The sequence below is a fragment of the Rousettus aegyptiacus genome, unplaced genomic scaffold (genome assembly GCF_014176215.1).
Source record: "Rousettus aegyptiacus isolate mRouAeg1 unplaced genomic scaffold, mRouAeg1.p scaffold_m13_p_10, whole genome shotgun sequence".
Taxonomy (NCBI): Eukaryota; Metazoa; Chordata; class Mammalia; order Chiroptera; family Pteropodidae; genus Rousettus; species Rousettus aegyptiacus.
In genome coordinates this window covers 1189713-1204518 of record NW_023416285.1, presented here as the reverse complement: position 1 = coordinate 1204518, position 14806 = coordinate 1189713, and the positions used below count along the sequence as shown (strand labels likewise).

The 14806-nt window shown below is 54.4% G+C and overlaps 1 protein-coding gene across 5 annotated transcripts in view; it reads right to left on the bottom strand.

The window, feature by feature from the left end:
- FAM193A (family with sequence similarity 193 member A) overlaps positions 1-14806 on the bottom strand; it is an 87938-nt gene that overhangs the window by 20076 nt on the left and 53056 nt on the right. For all 5 annotated transcript variants that reach the window (XM_016159219.2, XM_036227411.1, XM_036227412.1 and 2 more), the window contains exons 11-15: positions 14151-14304; positions 13878-14057; positions 10591-10842; positions 1690-1888; positions 517-789 (exon numbers count right to left, since the gene is read on the bottom strand). In XM_016159219.2, coding sequence (XP_016014705.2) covers positions 517-789; positions 1690-1888; positions 10591-10842; positions 13878-14057; positions 14151-14304 — 1058 coding nt within the window. The remainder of the gene's footprint in view (positions 1-516; positions 790-1689; positions 1889-10590; positions 10843-13877; positions 14058-14150; positions 14305-14806) is intronic.

Genomic DNA, 14806 nt, shown 5'->3' with positions numbered 1-14806 from the left:
GTCAAAGCGCTTCCCTGCTCGGCCCCCCCGCGGTGCCCAGGACGCCCAGCTGCAGCTGTGCTGGGACCATCCCGTTCCTCCCTCCCACAGTGCTCACACCGCCCTACCGCCGAGCCCGCTCCTCTGCGCCAGCCTGCGTCCAGAGGGCCCCTGAGCCCTGCCGCCTCTCTGCCAGCTTGCATGCATTCAGGCCCCCGTCTCGCTGCAGTCAGACCGGAGCGTGCCAGCGACACCACCTGCACACCAGTGACCTGGGTGGCAGCAGGGGCTGCGCCACGGGCTCGGCAGCGGCCCCACAGGCTCACTCGCCGCGAGGCTTCTGCTTCGAGATGACTAACGAGTCCTCTTGGTGCCCAGAACAGCAGGGCCCAGTGTGGCCGAGCCCCCGAGGAAGCTGCTGTGACGGCGGAATTCCCGTGGGAGCGAGCACTGCTCGCCGTGCTCAGCCCCGGGCAGGCCCTGTGCTGGGCGAGTACCGTGAGCCCCCCGAGCGCCCCGGCAGCTGGTGGGCCTTACCTAAGGAAGGAGGCCTCTTGGACGACACTTTGAACTGGCTGTTGCTTGACTGCACCGTGGTGGCCGTGCAGGACACGGAGGAGGTGGCTGACGAGGTGGCCATCACAACTTTGTTTGCTTCCATAAAAGCGTCTTGGAAGTTGTACAAACATTTCTTTTTCGCAGTATTTTTTTTCTCTTTACAATCCAAAGCTGCAGGGGCGTCACTGCCAGATGGCGGCGGAAGGGCTTCGGGCCTCGTTTCCGAGAGCGTGGGCCCTGAGACGTCGGCCCCTTCGGAGGAGAATGGGAACGTTACGGCTTCTTCAAGGAACCGTGGTTAGCTAAGCCCTAAAAGAAGTCTGCTTAACGAACGCTTCACACTGGGGCTGCCACTAGTTAACTGGTTTTTAATCTAAGAAAAAAATTGGCTGAGCACCTACTATGTGCCAATTCCTGTGCTAGGTGCTTTCAAACAGTTTTCAGTCTTCAAACTACTTTCTGAGCTTGGCACTATTATCCCCATCCTAAAGATGAAGAAACTGAGGCTCAGAGAGGCTAAGTAACTTGCCCAAGGTCACACAGCTAGAAACCCTTCCCAGCACAGACCGGATGTTGAGTCTAGCTTGCTGTTCTGAGCACATGCAGGGGCTGGGTGCGGGGCCACCAGGGCTCTGACTGAGAGAAGGAGATGAGGTGGAGGTGCCAGCCCCTCCTCGGGTACCCTGCTCCCGCAGGACAGCTGAGCCTCAGCAGCTGAGGCAGCAAGGAGGAAGCGGCATGTGAGAGGGGACAGGTCCCATGTAGGGTCGATACAGAAACAGGAAGGGAAGGCAAGCCTCGGCACTCAAGCCGACCGTGGCATGTCAGACCGCCCCGTGTACTGGGCTGCTGTCTGGCTGTCACCACTGCTCAAGAACCAAAGGCCGAACACTGCACCCCGGAGACGGGGTGCGCAGCAGCGCCCCAGTGCTCGCGAGGCCCAGCAGGCTGGCTGTACTGGCGGTGGCCCTGCGACTGCGCCGGGCGTGGAATGGTGGCACGGTCTGCCGGCCGTGGGGAGCAGCAGCCGGGCCACGGCCGCGCCAGACTCGTGGGTCCCAGGCTGCCACGGGAGGCCACAGTGACAGAGACGGAAATCCACTCAGCTCGGGTCATTTTAACACTTGAAGAAAATTGTAACAAGTTCCTTACCAGAAATTGTATCTGGCAAGAAAGTGCCAGGACTCCAGTTCTTATCATTCATCACTTCTGATCCCCAAAGACTTATAAATTTAGAACTATTCCACTCTGGAGTGGTCCCAAAACAGCTCGGATATATATGGTCTTGAAGAGATGCATTGAATACCTGATGCTTATTTGTGTGATTCTGAACAGGTGCTGGCGGTAAAGCCTACAAAAAAAAAGTTCTAATCACATATCAAAACCAACATTCTGTCCCCCACGCATTTAAGCTAGACAGACGCGCCACTGCTGGAACCCTCGAGGGCTGCGCTCGCTGGAGGCGCCGCCGGCCGGCACGTCCCCCGGGGCACTCGCTGGGCGTGAGGAGGCGACTCTGCAGCTCAGACCTGAGCCCAACGTCGGCGCTGACAGCTGAGGGCTCGGGTACTGGACCAGACCTTAAGACAGGTCAGCGACGTCTGACACTCCTCCCTGGTCGCACTTTAAATGTGGCTCATTTGCATAGGATGTGTTTCTATGGCTGGTTCTCATCAGGTATTTAACGATCACTGCTGAAAAGTCAGCTCTGGACTCAGCGATAGAAACGGTGACACTTGGGAGCGGTGCCCTCACACCTGGGCGAGGCGCAGCGGGGTCTGCAGAACGCGGTTTCACGCTACGCTCAGAGGCCCGGCCCCGGCGGCAGACCCCTGTCCCGGGCGTCCCCAGGCCCCCACCCCGCGGCCTCGTGCCACGGCCTGCGTGACAGGGACAGCCCACACTCGCGCCCTCCGCAGCAGCCAGAGTGAGCCTTCTGAACGTCAATAAGCGAGTGTCACTCCTCTGCGTGGGATGGCAGATGGCTCCCCCGTTCTTGAGTTAAATCAGAGTTGTCGAGGTGGCCGGCCTACCCCTGTCCTTCCTGCTCACCACGCTGCTGGACACACTGGCAGTCCCTTGGTCCTCAAGCTCCAAACTCCTTCCTGACCCCGATATCTCTGCTCATGCCGTGTCCATGTTCTAGAACGTCCCAACCTTAGGTTGCAACCCCCCGAACGACATTTGCCCGTCAGGCCTCAGCCTAAACGCCACTTGCTCAGAGAAGCCACCCCTCCAGACCAAGGCACAGGCCTTCCCGCTGAATGTGCGGGAAGCTGTCATTTCTCTTTCTTGCATCTCCCACAGCTGGTGCTTGAGACTTGCGTGTAGCCTCCCGCTGAAATGTCTGCTCTCGAGGAGCGCGAGCCCGGTGCGGGAATGGACCCCTGACGCTGCCGCCCGCACATCCTTCCCCCGGAGGCCGCGCCCAGGGACCCACCTGCCCAGAGAGGCAGAGACCTGGCGCTGGGAACAGCGCCTGGTGACCGCCCCTTTGGGGATGCTGAAATGCGCAGTGTGTGCTGTGAGCCCGAGCGGGCAGGTTTTAGGAGGGCTCCGAGGAGCAGGCGATGCTTCAGCCCCGAGGGCGTGGCTGTCACAGGGGCCCGAAGGGAAGGGGCAGGGCCCAGGGACAGGGACGGCCATGGCCAGGGACAGCCGTGCCAGCTGGGTGGGCTGCAGGGGCTGAATGAGAGCTGAGTCTGTACGACTTCTGTCACGCAGGGGGGCTAGGGAGCCACAGAGGGCGGCAGGCGGTGGGGAGAGACGGCCCGGCCAGCTCATTGCAAAGACGGCTCCGTGGCAGCGCGGCGGGTGGACCGGGAGGGGACAGGTAGCACCGACAGTGCCGAGGACAAGACACGTGAACGTGGGGAGGGAAGGCGGGGTCTAGAGCTGCCGGGACAATGGCTGTGCCGCGCGTGGGGTCAGGAACTCCAGTCTCTGGCCCCATGGCTGGGCAGGGGCCAGAGACGGGGCTGGGCGGGAACCCTGGGCCCATTCTCAGCCCTCGGGCTGCACAGACAGGCTGCGGCTCCCCTCTCACTGGCTGTGTGACCTCAGGCAAATTACTCAGTCTCTGTGAGCTTCAGGTTTCTCACCTGTAACTTGGAAATACCCACCTCCAGGGGCAGCGGTGAGAACTAAATGAGACTCTGGGTGTCAGGGGTTTAGCACCTCGCCTGGTGCCAAGAGAGGCTGCTGAGCAAGACTGGGTCCCTGGGCGTAAACCCCACCCGGCTCCGGGCCCTGCCACCCTCCCACAGTGCGGAGAGGAAGCGGGGAGTCACTCCACGGGGGCGGCTCAGCACTTCGGCTGACCTCGAGCGGGCTGAGGCGGCACAGAGGGAGGGCGAGGCTGCCGTGAGCGCCGGGAGTTTGGGAGCAGCAGGGCACAGGCCTGGCCCGGCGCCAGAGGCGGGAGCCTGAGCCAGCGTGCTGCCAGGGGGGGCCCGGGGGGCGGAGAGTGAGGAGAACAAGGAGACCGTACACACGCCCGCCAGTCCCCGGAGTAGGGACAAACCACAAGCGGCCTTGCTGAGAGTAACTGACAGCAACGAGCGGGAAGCTCCTGACCCCCGCCGCCTTCCGTGGGGGCGGCCGGGCCGGCGGGCACGACTCTCCAGCGCGTGGCGCAGGCGGCAGCTGCCCCCGCGACTCGGCCGCTGAGCTCCGGACAGCGGAAGCACCGCCAGGCTCTGGAGCCACCTGAGCACTTCTGAGCCCCTGCGAAGGCCCGGCTGTCACACTGGGCTGTGACGCTGGGCGAGCCGGGCCGATGGCCTGACCCCATGCGCGCGCAGAGAGCTCTCACTGTCCACTCTCCGTCTCCAACCGCACCCCAGCTCCGCCTCCTCTGCGCGCCTCCCCGCGGGCCCAGAGCCCACCCTCCGTCCCCGCCCCCGGCGTCACTCCTCCACTTGGCGCGCGCCCTCCCCCGCGAGGCGTGCCACGGCACTCCTGCTATTTAACTGGACTACGTTTCGGTCTTCTCAGGCTCCCTACGAGGCTCCTGGGAACCAGGGTTTTCATTTCATTGGCAGGTAGCACGGGGCCTGGCACGTACCGAGTATTCAGTAAAGGCTGAACAGAGTCCGGATGAGAGGAACGAGGGGACGAGCATCGGGCTGTCGCATGCACACTCTGCGCTCATTCACACTCTTCTTCAGAGGCCCATCTGCTCAGAGCAGGAGACCCGGCAGGGGGCCGAAGGGAGTGGGTCCCGTGACAAACGAGCTGTCTGTGTGGAGGCTGTCCCACGGGACGCCTCCCGACCTCGACAGCTGCTGGCTTCCTCTAAACGAAAAGCGCCTGTCGACGAGGCCGTCCAAGGCCCCTGCAAGCCTACTGGTCACTTCGGCCTGAAAGGGGCCTGTCACCGTGCAGAGCAGGCCACGGCCTAGCACGGCGACTCCACTCTCTACGCAAACCCACACTGCTGCAACGGACAGCTGTGAACCTTTCTCCACTTTGAGATATGCGATTCACAGGGAAACAGGATTCTGGCTTTACACGAAAGCTGACAGACACGCACGCACGCGGCCAGGTGTCCTCGCGAAGCGCGCGCGGGGCCCCTGGAAGCTGCCTCGCCCGTCTCGCCCACCTCCACGCCGCCCCGACCACGAGCGCGGCGGCAGGGGGCGGCGAGCCGTGGGGGCCAGAGACTGAGCGCTGCCCCGCGCGTGCCGGGGACCGCCACCGCGAGCTCGCACGGAACAGAAGGGGCCCCCTCTCTGCGCCTCGCAGCAGCGGTCGGATGACGAGGGGGCTGCGTTTCTGCTCACTGAGGCCTTTGATACTCTGGCCGGCAGGGGGCCGGAAGACCTGAGCGCGGCCTCCGGAACAAAACACAGGTCGAAGAGCACAAGGTGGCCCCAAAGCACGATCCGGTTGAGGCTCTATTTCCACACAGCTTCTTTCTCCTTCAAATTCCAACAAGAACTCCCACCTGCACCGTGCTCACCCTTGGGAAACAGTCTGCGGCGGCCTCGCGCAAGTGGCCCAGTGAGAGCAGCGGCAGAGCCGCACGGGAGCCACTGGTCCGGGCTCCACGCGCCCCACGGAGCTCACTGAGGGCGACCTGGCGACCGCTCCCACGTGCCCCTCAAGCTCCTGGCGGAGACGTCGAGACACCTCTGCACTGCACCTTCGTCACCAGACACAGGGTTCAAAGCAGAAAGCCTCGGTGCCAGGCCGAAGTCGGGCCCTGCAGTCGTGGCCTGCTGCTACTGGCCACGAGAGACAGCGGGCGAGCCTGCTCTGCGGGGGAGCAGTGGGGTGTGGCGGGGGACACGTCGACAGACCCCAAGCACCTCTGTAACAAAGTGCTGAATCCCAGGGAACCCTCTGACAAAGAAAGGATGAGAGCTTGGGGAGAAAAGCGGCCAGGTGGCGGTACGGGAAGCGATGGCTGCCCCGAGGGCAGGTGTACTGAGGTGACAGAGGCCGGCTCTGTGGACCCCCAGGACCCGGGAGGCCTGGAGGAGCTGAAGGTCCCAGCTGGCTCAGCGCCCACAGCTACCTTGCAGCAGCAAACAAAAACTCAGCTCTCTCTTGAGGAAGCGTCCCCTATTTGGGGCCTTGGAGTTCTCACAGAGTAAGTTAAACAAAACATGACCTCATAATAAAAAACCAATACACATAAAATGAAATAATACATCAGTAGAAACAACAGATTTAGAAACTCTAGGTTTCAAACAGCTTAACTACATGTAAATTAAAGAAAGGAAAGATGAAAAAAAGCAATGAAGGAACAAGAGGATATAAAAAGTTGATGATATATTTGAAAAATAAACTAAAGCTTAGAAATAAGAGTTATAGTTGGAATTAAAAACTAAAACTTAAGTGGCAGATTAGACACAATAAGAGAATCACTTAACTGGAAGATTATCCAAAAAAAATTCTCACAACAGACTGAGAGGCAAGGAAACGAGAAATTTGAAAGAGAGCTTCAGGTAGGAAGAACAGAACGACAAGGTCAAACAGATTAATCAGAGAGGTCTGGAGAGATACGACAGAATAGTAAAGAAGGACTATGAAGATCAGAAAACGATCAGACAGGAAATTAAAAATAGTTACTATGCTAAGGACTCTAATGAAGAAAGTAGACAGTGTACAAGAACAAATAAGTAATGTGAAAAGAAAAATGAAATCTCTAAGAAATGATCAAAAAGAAATGCTAGAAATAAAAAGCACTGCAAGAGAAACGAAGAACGCTTTTGATGAGCTAATCAGGAGACTGGACAGAGCCAAGGCAAGAACCAGTGAGCTTCAAGATATGTCAACAGAAACTTCTCAAACTGAAACACATAGAGAACAAGAATAAAAAACAAAACAAAACAAAAAACCCCAAACCAAAAACACTGCCACCACCATCAACAACAATGGAAAAACAAAATATCCAAAAACTGCAGGACAATTTCAAAAGATGCAACATATGTTCACTGGAAAACTAGAAGTAAAAGGAGAATAAATGGAAGAAATGTTTAAAAGTCATAATGCTGAAAACTTTCCAAAATTAATGACAGACACCAAACCACAGATCCAGTAAGCTCAGAGAAAACCAAACAGAATAAATACCCTCAAATCTACACCTAGGCATATCATATTCCAACTGCAGAAAACCGAAGATAAAAGGAAAATCTTGAAAGGAGCCAGGGGGTGGAGGGAGGGAAGAAATCCCTATACCTATAAAAAAAGGAAAAGAATTATAGAAGACATCTCATCAGAAACCATTAAAAGCATGACAGAGTGGAGCCAAATATGTTTAACGTGTTGAAAGAAAAAAAACCACCAACCTAGAGTTCAGTATCCAGCGAAATCATCCTTCAAAAGTGAAGGAGAAATAAAGACTTCCTCAGACAAACAAAAACTTAGGGAACTCATCACCAGCAGACCTGCCCTGCAAGAAATGTTAAAAGATTTTCTTCAGGCAGAAATAAAATAACACAGATCAAACAGATCTACATAAAGGGAAAGCAATGGAGAATTAATAAATAAATGTAAAGAAAATCTCTTATTTTTCTTATTAATTGACCTAAAAGATAACTTTGTTTAATAATAGTAACCAAGTACTGGGTGATTAATATACAGATAAACGAAATTAATGAAAGCATGTTTCAAGGGATGGGAGGAAGGGACTGGGAATGATCTATTAAAAGGTACCTGCACCACACATGGAACATAGTGGTATCATTTGAAGGGGACTTAGACTAGCTAAAATAGATATTCTAACACAATGGTTAACATTTAGAAAAATAAGTATAATCAATATGCTAAGAGAAAAGATGAAACGAGATCAGAAAGTGTTCAATTAAAAATGGAAAAGGCAGAAGAGAAGCCTCCGGTAACAAATAGAAAACAGTTACAAACATGGTTGCTATTAACCCACACACACCAAAAATCACTGTAAATGTGAATGGTCTAAACACACAATGGGATGACAAGGATCATCAGGCACACACAGGCACGCGCCCCCACGAGAAACCGACTGTGAGCACAAAGACCCCCTCTGAGTCAAAAGCAAAGGCAGGGAGAAACGCTGCGCCAACACGAGTCACATGCTGGAGCAGCGACTTAGTTTCAGTCACATCAAACTTCAGAGTGAGGAAAACTATCCGGGACGAAGACGGCATCACATAATGATAAAGAGTCAGTTCTTCAAGAACACAGAACAATCCCGGAAATGTGAGCACGTAACGGAGCGTCGAACTGCACAAGGCAGAAACGACAGAACTGCCCGAGAGCGGGAAGAACCGCCGCCGGGGCTGGAGGTGTCGGCCCTGCTCTGCCGGACGTGGACAGGGCCAGCGGACAGGGAGTCGGTGTGGCCGCGGCTGAGCCCAACAGCACCATCGATCACCAGGCAGAATGACACCTACAGACCACTGCACCCATCGGCAGCAGACGACGCGCCCGAAGGTTGCGTGGAACAGTCACCACACTGTGGGCCGTGACACTTGGCAGGTCAGAAGGGCCCCGGTGCCCTGGCTGCCCTCCGCACTCAGCCCGCCGCCCGTCAGAACACCACACGAAACCACCTGGCCTCTGTGAGAAACCTGCTCTGACGTAACCGAAGACCAGCGCGGGCCATTCTAACACGGTCGTCGGTTCTCTAGAAGGTGCTTCTATCAGCTCCGACGCACTGTGAACTCACAGTGCACTTAGGTGCGGACGTATCCATGGCGTCCGACTAAGTCAAACTAACTCAAAGAATATTCACTAATTTGCAAGTCCAGATAAGTAACAACACAAGCTTGTTCAGAGAAACAAATATTTTTTTACCAGGTAAAATGAAGTTATTTTGCCACGCACATCCCATCTTTCCAAATAAAAATGGCATTCAGCCAACGTACTTTAAATGAGTCAGAAACAGTCTCGACATGAACAGCACAATGGCTGAGACATGGAGCGTAACAGCTCGCCCTCCGTATCTGCCTCCCCACCCGAGAGCCTTCCACGGCTACCGACTGGATTAAAGGCGACAGGGCGTCAGACAGATCTAGACGCAGACGATGCGCCCCCGATGCTCTCTCTTTTGTTCTTCTTCAGACTAGCCGTCACGTCCTGAGAAAAGGCCAAAATCCGGGGTTTGGAAAAATCAGTTTTTACTGGAACGTGGCAATATTTCATGACTTAACTTGAAGACCGCTTAGAACCAACGTGTAAATAGCTCCCACCAGCAAGAACACGTAGGAGAGCTCTACGCGCGCGTCGCAGATGGCCCCAGGGCTGGAGAACAGGACCGGGGGGAGGGCACACGCGCGCCTGGGGAAGAGGCCGAGGCGGCCGGCCGCCGAAACCGCCCGGCTTTGAATACAGCGAGTCTCACTTCACGCCCTTGGTAACTTCTGTGACTTTAAGCACAACAAGATACAACAGAACTGATTTTACCATGAGGTTACCGATAGGAACAGGGGATAGCTCCTGCAGCCCGTTCTCGACACTAGTGGAACGATGCTGAATGCCAAGAACGTCACTCAAGGGCCTGCTGCATGTACCTGAAAACGCTGTTTAAAATCACTATTGATAAAGGCATCCTTAAATGTGCAAGTAGAGCAATATTCAACCTAATAACATGTAAGCATAAATATGGGTAGTTACCAAGTACTTATAGTAACAGAATGTGACAATGATTATTCTAGTCCAAAGCAGTGGACGTTGACCCCCCCCACCTCTGCCCTTCCCCAGCACACAGACGGCGGGCCGCACTCACGGGCCAGGCCTGCCCTACTGCAGGGCACTGTCCCTCGGGGAAGAAAATGTGCACGCAGCCTGAGAAGGCCCCCTCCAGGCCCGGTCCTCTGCCTGCTCCTCCCAGCTGAGAGTCACTGTTTTCAATGAGTAAATCAGTAGATTTGGGGGGAAATTCCGTTTTTGATTGATTAGAACTTTAAATCAGAATCACTGATAAAAAGGAAAAATCGGAATTTACAGTAACTTAATTAAGGTAACTTTGGAATAGAGAGGTAAAGCTGTCTAAGGCAAAGCTCCCTGCAGAGTCTGACAGCAAACAGGAGCAGGGAGGGGTTCTCAGAGGAGGAAGGCAGGAGCCCTGCCCCCTGAGCCCCGCCCCTTTCGCCAGCCGCTTTCAGCACTGGCTCCTTGGCTCCTGCAGGCCTTGCCCATCAGCGCCCAGCCCCCTCTGCACCCCGCAGGGTGGCGGGGTGCTCTGCTGCTTGGTGCCTGCGCATCTCTAGAAGCCCCAGTTTTGTGCGCACAGTAGGACTGCTTCAGAGCCTCAGCCCTGCTCGTCTTAGGGTGCTGGGGCTGCCCACATTAGCAGCCGGGCCCCAGGAGCCGTGACGGCACGAGGCCCCGAGTGTGATGAGACATCAACATCATCTGAAAACCTCTTTCCATTCTAGTTAATTCTGCAGAAACAGACCATGACTTTCAAGATTGTTCTTACAGTCGTAAAGGTTCAAAATTCCAAAAGCTTAAGAGACTATGGTGAAAGGAAACGCCCGCAGCCCCGCCCCGCACACGGACAGCTGTCCCGCAAGAGCTGCCGGTCCGGTGTTCGCCTGCCGTGCCCTGTCTGCCCCGACTTACCTTGCTGTGTGTGAAGGGGGGCGCTGTGTACAAGGTGGGGTGGATTAGAGGGCGCGGCAGGTGTGGGACGGCGTGCAGAGGCACGTGTCCGTGGATGTGGGGGTACAGGTGCAAAGCGGGGTGCGTGGGCTTCTCTGGGCTCATGAACTGATGGCCTGGAGGAAGGGCTCCAGCCGTCATCGCTGACACTGGCAGTCCAGAAGCTTCCTGCTTACACACATGACATTCGCAAGTGTCTGGAGCTGGTTCAGCCTGAAAGAAAAAAAAATCACCTGCTTATTTAACAAAACAATGATTGGCATGAGTTAAAAGTCAGTCACCCCACATTGGCCCATTGGCCCATTGGCCGGGAGCCCTCCTTGCGATGTAAATGAGGACCCCGAGAGACTGGGACTGGAGACACCTGAAGAAGAGACCTGCACCTCAGCCCCAGCTGGGCATGTGCTAGGGCGGCAGCCGTAGCAGCCTGCATGCTGCGCCCGGCTGAGGAAGGACCAGGGCACCGGGCAAGATGGCAGAGTGCAGAGAGGGGCCTGGGAGCGAGGACACGACCACCCTGCTCCACACGCGCCACGCGCGCTTCCGCAGAGGCTTCGGATGCGCTGGCGAGGGGCTCCCGGCCAGCAGGGCTGCTTTGTCGGGACTCCTCTCCCCCAAACACGTGTGAGCTGAACACAACTGTCAAAGGCAATGTTCTGAGGCTCCTGAAATCAGCTAAAGGGGAAAAACAAATTGGGAGGCGTTTATTCACGCAGTCTGCTAGAACCCAAGGTCAGAACAGCGGGAGTCTGGCCTTCTTGCCGGGAGCCCTTTCTATCCCAATTCCTCACACTCCTTAAAAACTACACTAAGAAAAAACATAATTAAAAAATCAATAGCAGAACTAAAATGGTACATTAAAATTTTGTAGAACACAAAAAAAGGAAGTAAAGGAAGAATAGAGGAATACAACACATGAGACATGCAGAAATAAACAGCCAAAGGCAGATGTAAACATCGTCTATCATTGAACCTAAGTGAAGCATTCCAAACAAAAGGCAGAGACTGATGGACAGGATAAAAATGCAAGACCCAACTAAAACATTTGAAGACAAATTCTAGATTCAAAGACACAAAGAGACTGACCTTTAAAAAGATGAAAAAATGTGTAACACGCACACAGTAACACTAAGACAGGTGGAATGGCTGGATTGATATTAGCTAAAGTAGTGTTTAAGAAATACTAGCAGAGACACAGTTCCTAGTGACAAAAAGGTCAATACACCAAGGAAATGGAACGATAACTCATGGATACACATTCGACAACATTGTCGAATGCGTGAATCAAAACTAAGATTTAAAAGGGAAACGGACAATCCAAGTTAATACTTAAAGGCTTCGGTATGCCTCTCTCAGTAATTTTTAGAACAACCTCACAGAAAATCAACATATAAGACTTCAATAATGCTATCAGTCACTCTGACCAAACTTCCGTTTTTAAGACACTACCTAATGAGAGCAGATTATATAATAAAACATATAATAAAATAATAAAACCAAATTATTTTTAAGTGCACATGGAACATGATTTAAGACAGACCATACGTTAAGCCAAAAAACAAGTCTCAGTAAATTGGAAGTTATCGTAAGCTTTACGTTCCACAAACTCGAACTAAACCCAAAGAACATAGTGAGAAACGATGAAGGTAAGAGCCCGTAAAGGTTTGCAGGCAAAACTTCCTGGCTGTGACGTCAAAAGCATGATCGACAGGGGAAAGTGTGGTCTTTCCAGCAAACGCTGCCAGGGCAAACGGGTGTCCACAGACTCAGAAAGATGAAGTGAGACCCTGACCTCACATCACAAAGAGAACTGAGTCCAATGAGCCAAAAAACTAAGCAAGAGCTAGAACTATCAATCTTCTAGAAGAAAACAGCTTTGTATTAGGCAAAAATTCTTGGCTGTGACGTCAAAAGCATGATTATAAAAAAGAAAAAGATAAACTGGAATACATCAAAATGAAAACCTTGCTTTTCAAAAAACACCATAAAAAATTAACAGACATGCCACAGACCAAAAGAAAGTATCTGCAATCACTAAATTGATAGAGACCTTGTACCAATACATAAAGAACTCTAACTCAATAATAAGATAGAAAATGAATGCCTTAAAACTAGGAAAGGATGCTCAATTTTACCCATAAAAAAATGAAATTAAAACTGAAACTCCAAAGGGTTACCATTCCTTATCTATTGGCAAAACTCCAACACTGTGAGATCGCCCTCTCCCGGGGGCAGGGGGAGGCCATCGCCTCTGACCCGGCAAAGCCACTGCCGGCAGCCAATCCTAGGGACGTGTCTGCTTACGTATAAAACGTCAGACGGATGAGGTTGCTCCTGCACAGCTCATAATGGGGAAAAAGGGAAGCAAACGCAGTGCCCATCGTCACCAGGGGACTGAAAAAAAAAACAGAAACGAGGATGATGTGTGCACACAGGGGAACGCGGAGAGGCCGGCGGGAAAGGAGGGCGTCGCCCCGCGGACAGGAGGCGGCTGGGGCGTCCGCAGCGTGCGCGGCGCGCCTCGTGGTCAGGAGGGGGACAACAAACGTCTGTGTCTGCGGAAGTGACACTGGAAGAACACAGCAAATGAGCACTGGACTCCTACTGGGCGAGGGCCGGGGCCGGGGCCGGGGCCGGGGCGGGGCCGGGCGGCAGGTGGGGAAGGAGGTGGGCGCAATATTCTGCAAAGAACTCCCTTTAATGTCACCTTTATTGCCCAAACCTCAGAATCTGCCACTCATTAAATGAATTCATCATCCAGACACCTCGACCTTCGTCTGTTCTTCCTTTCGTTTAAAAATTGCTTGAGCAGCTACTATAAAAAACTGTGTCTAAGGAAAAGTCCGAACGGGCATCCTCGCCTGCGGGCAACAGAAAACGAACGTCCAGCGGGGGAAACGAGCTCTCGCGACACCAGCGCTCGCCCGCCGAAGCGGCCACGCCCCACCGCTCCGTTTCACAGGCCTGCTCTTTGCTTCTTTACGGACAAGACAGCTCCGTGCCATCGCCACACTGGGGATGTCACAAAACCGAGATGGCTGGTCACAGATTCGAGCTCGAGACACGAGATCTGAACAGGGTCGTGAGGCACGCTGGTTTCTTCTGTAAGCGTACCTCGACTCTCCCCAGCTCTAATCGTCAACAGTTATGCAAAAGGACACGATTTTGTCCTTAATAATGCTGTTTAGAGAAAACATACAGAGGTGGCAGACCCTGGCAAACGGAAAGTCTGGGACATGAAGCCTCACCTGCTGGGCTGGGTGCGACGGGGGTGGACTGCCCACTTTACCCTCCTCGCCCCCGGCGCTCCCGCTTCCCAGAACCCCGTCTTCCTTCGGGGCTCCTGGCGGCTCCCCACTGCTCTCGCCGTCCGCCTCTTCGTCCTCGGCGTCTGAAGAGCTACTGCTGGTGCTGCTCACCTGCGGGGACTGTGGAGATGGCGGGTTACACCCTCAGGACCGAGGAAGAGAAAAGCCAGACCGCAGACCCCCGCCGGCGCCGCCCCGAGGGGCCCGCCGCACCTCGTCCTTCAGGGCCAGGTTCTCCCCGCCGCCGTTTAGCTCGCCGTGGATCCCGTTCATGTGGGCCACCACCTCGGCATCTGCGTAGTTGCTCAGCGGGTAGATGTCAGCGAACTTGGCCGACAGCGGAGCGACGTCCTCATCGTCACTGCAGCTGAACAAGCAGAGCCAGTCACGGCGAGGCCTGCGCACGCTGCTCGCCCCTCGGCAGCGTCACCCGGGCCCTCGCGCTCCGGACGGAGGGCCTGGAAGGCCGCCACCCGTAGGTCCTCAGACTGACGTGCCATCTCCCTCTGGCGGGAGGCGCCCTGGTGCACACGGGCTCCCTCTGCCATCTCCGAGCAGACACCGTTCGTTTTCGATTACCACCCCGGGTGAGCAGTGTGTTCGTAACCACCGGCATTCCAGACACAGACAGCGGAACGACACTGCGGAGGCACTAACGCGACAAACATTGCAAGCGTTTACTGCCAGGCCGGCTCTGGTCAAGTCAGTCATCATCTGAAATACCGACCTCAGCTAGACATCTAGGCAGTGGGCAAGTGGAACATTTACCAAAAAAATGCGAAATTTCAGGGCTGTAACCTGCGGAGAACACTTTTTAAACGTTTGCTGTTCCAGTGCAGGAAGGAGCTGACAGAGTCTCCTTCAGTGAC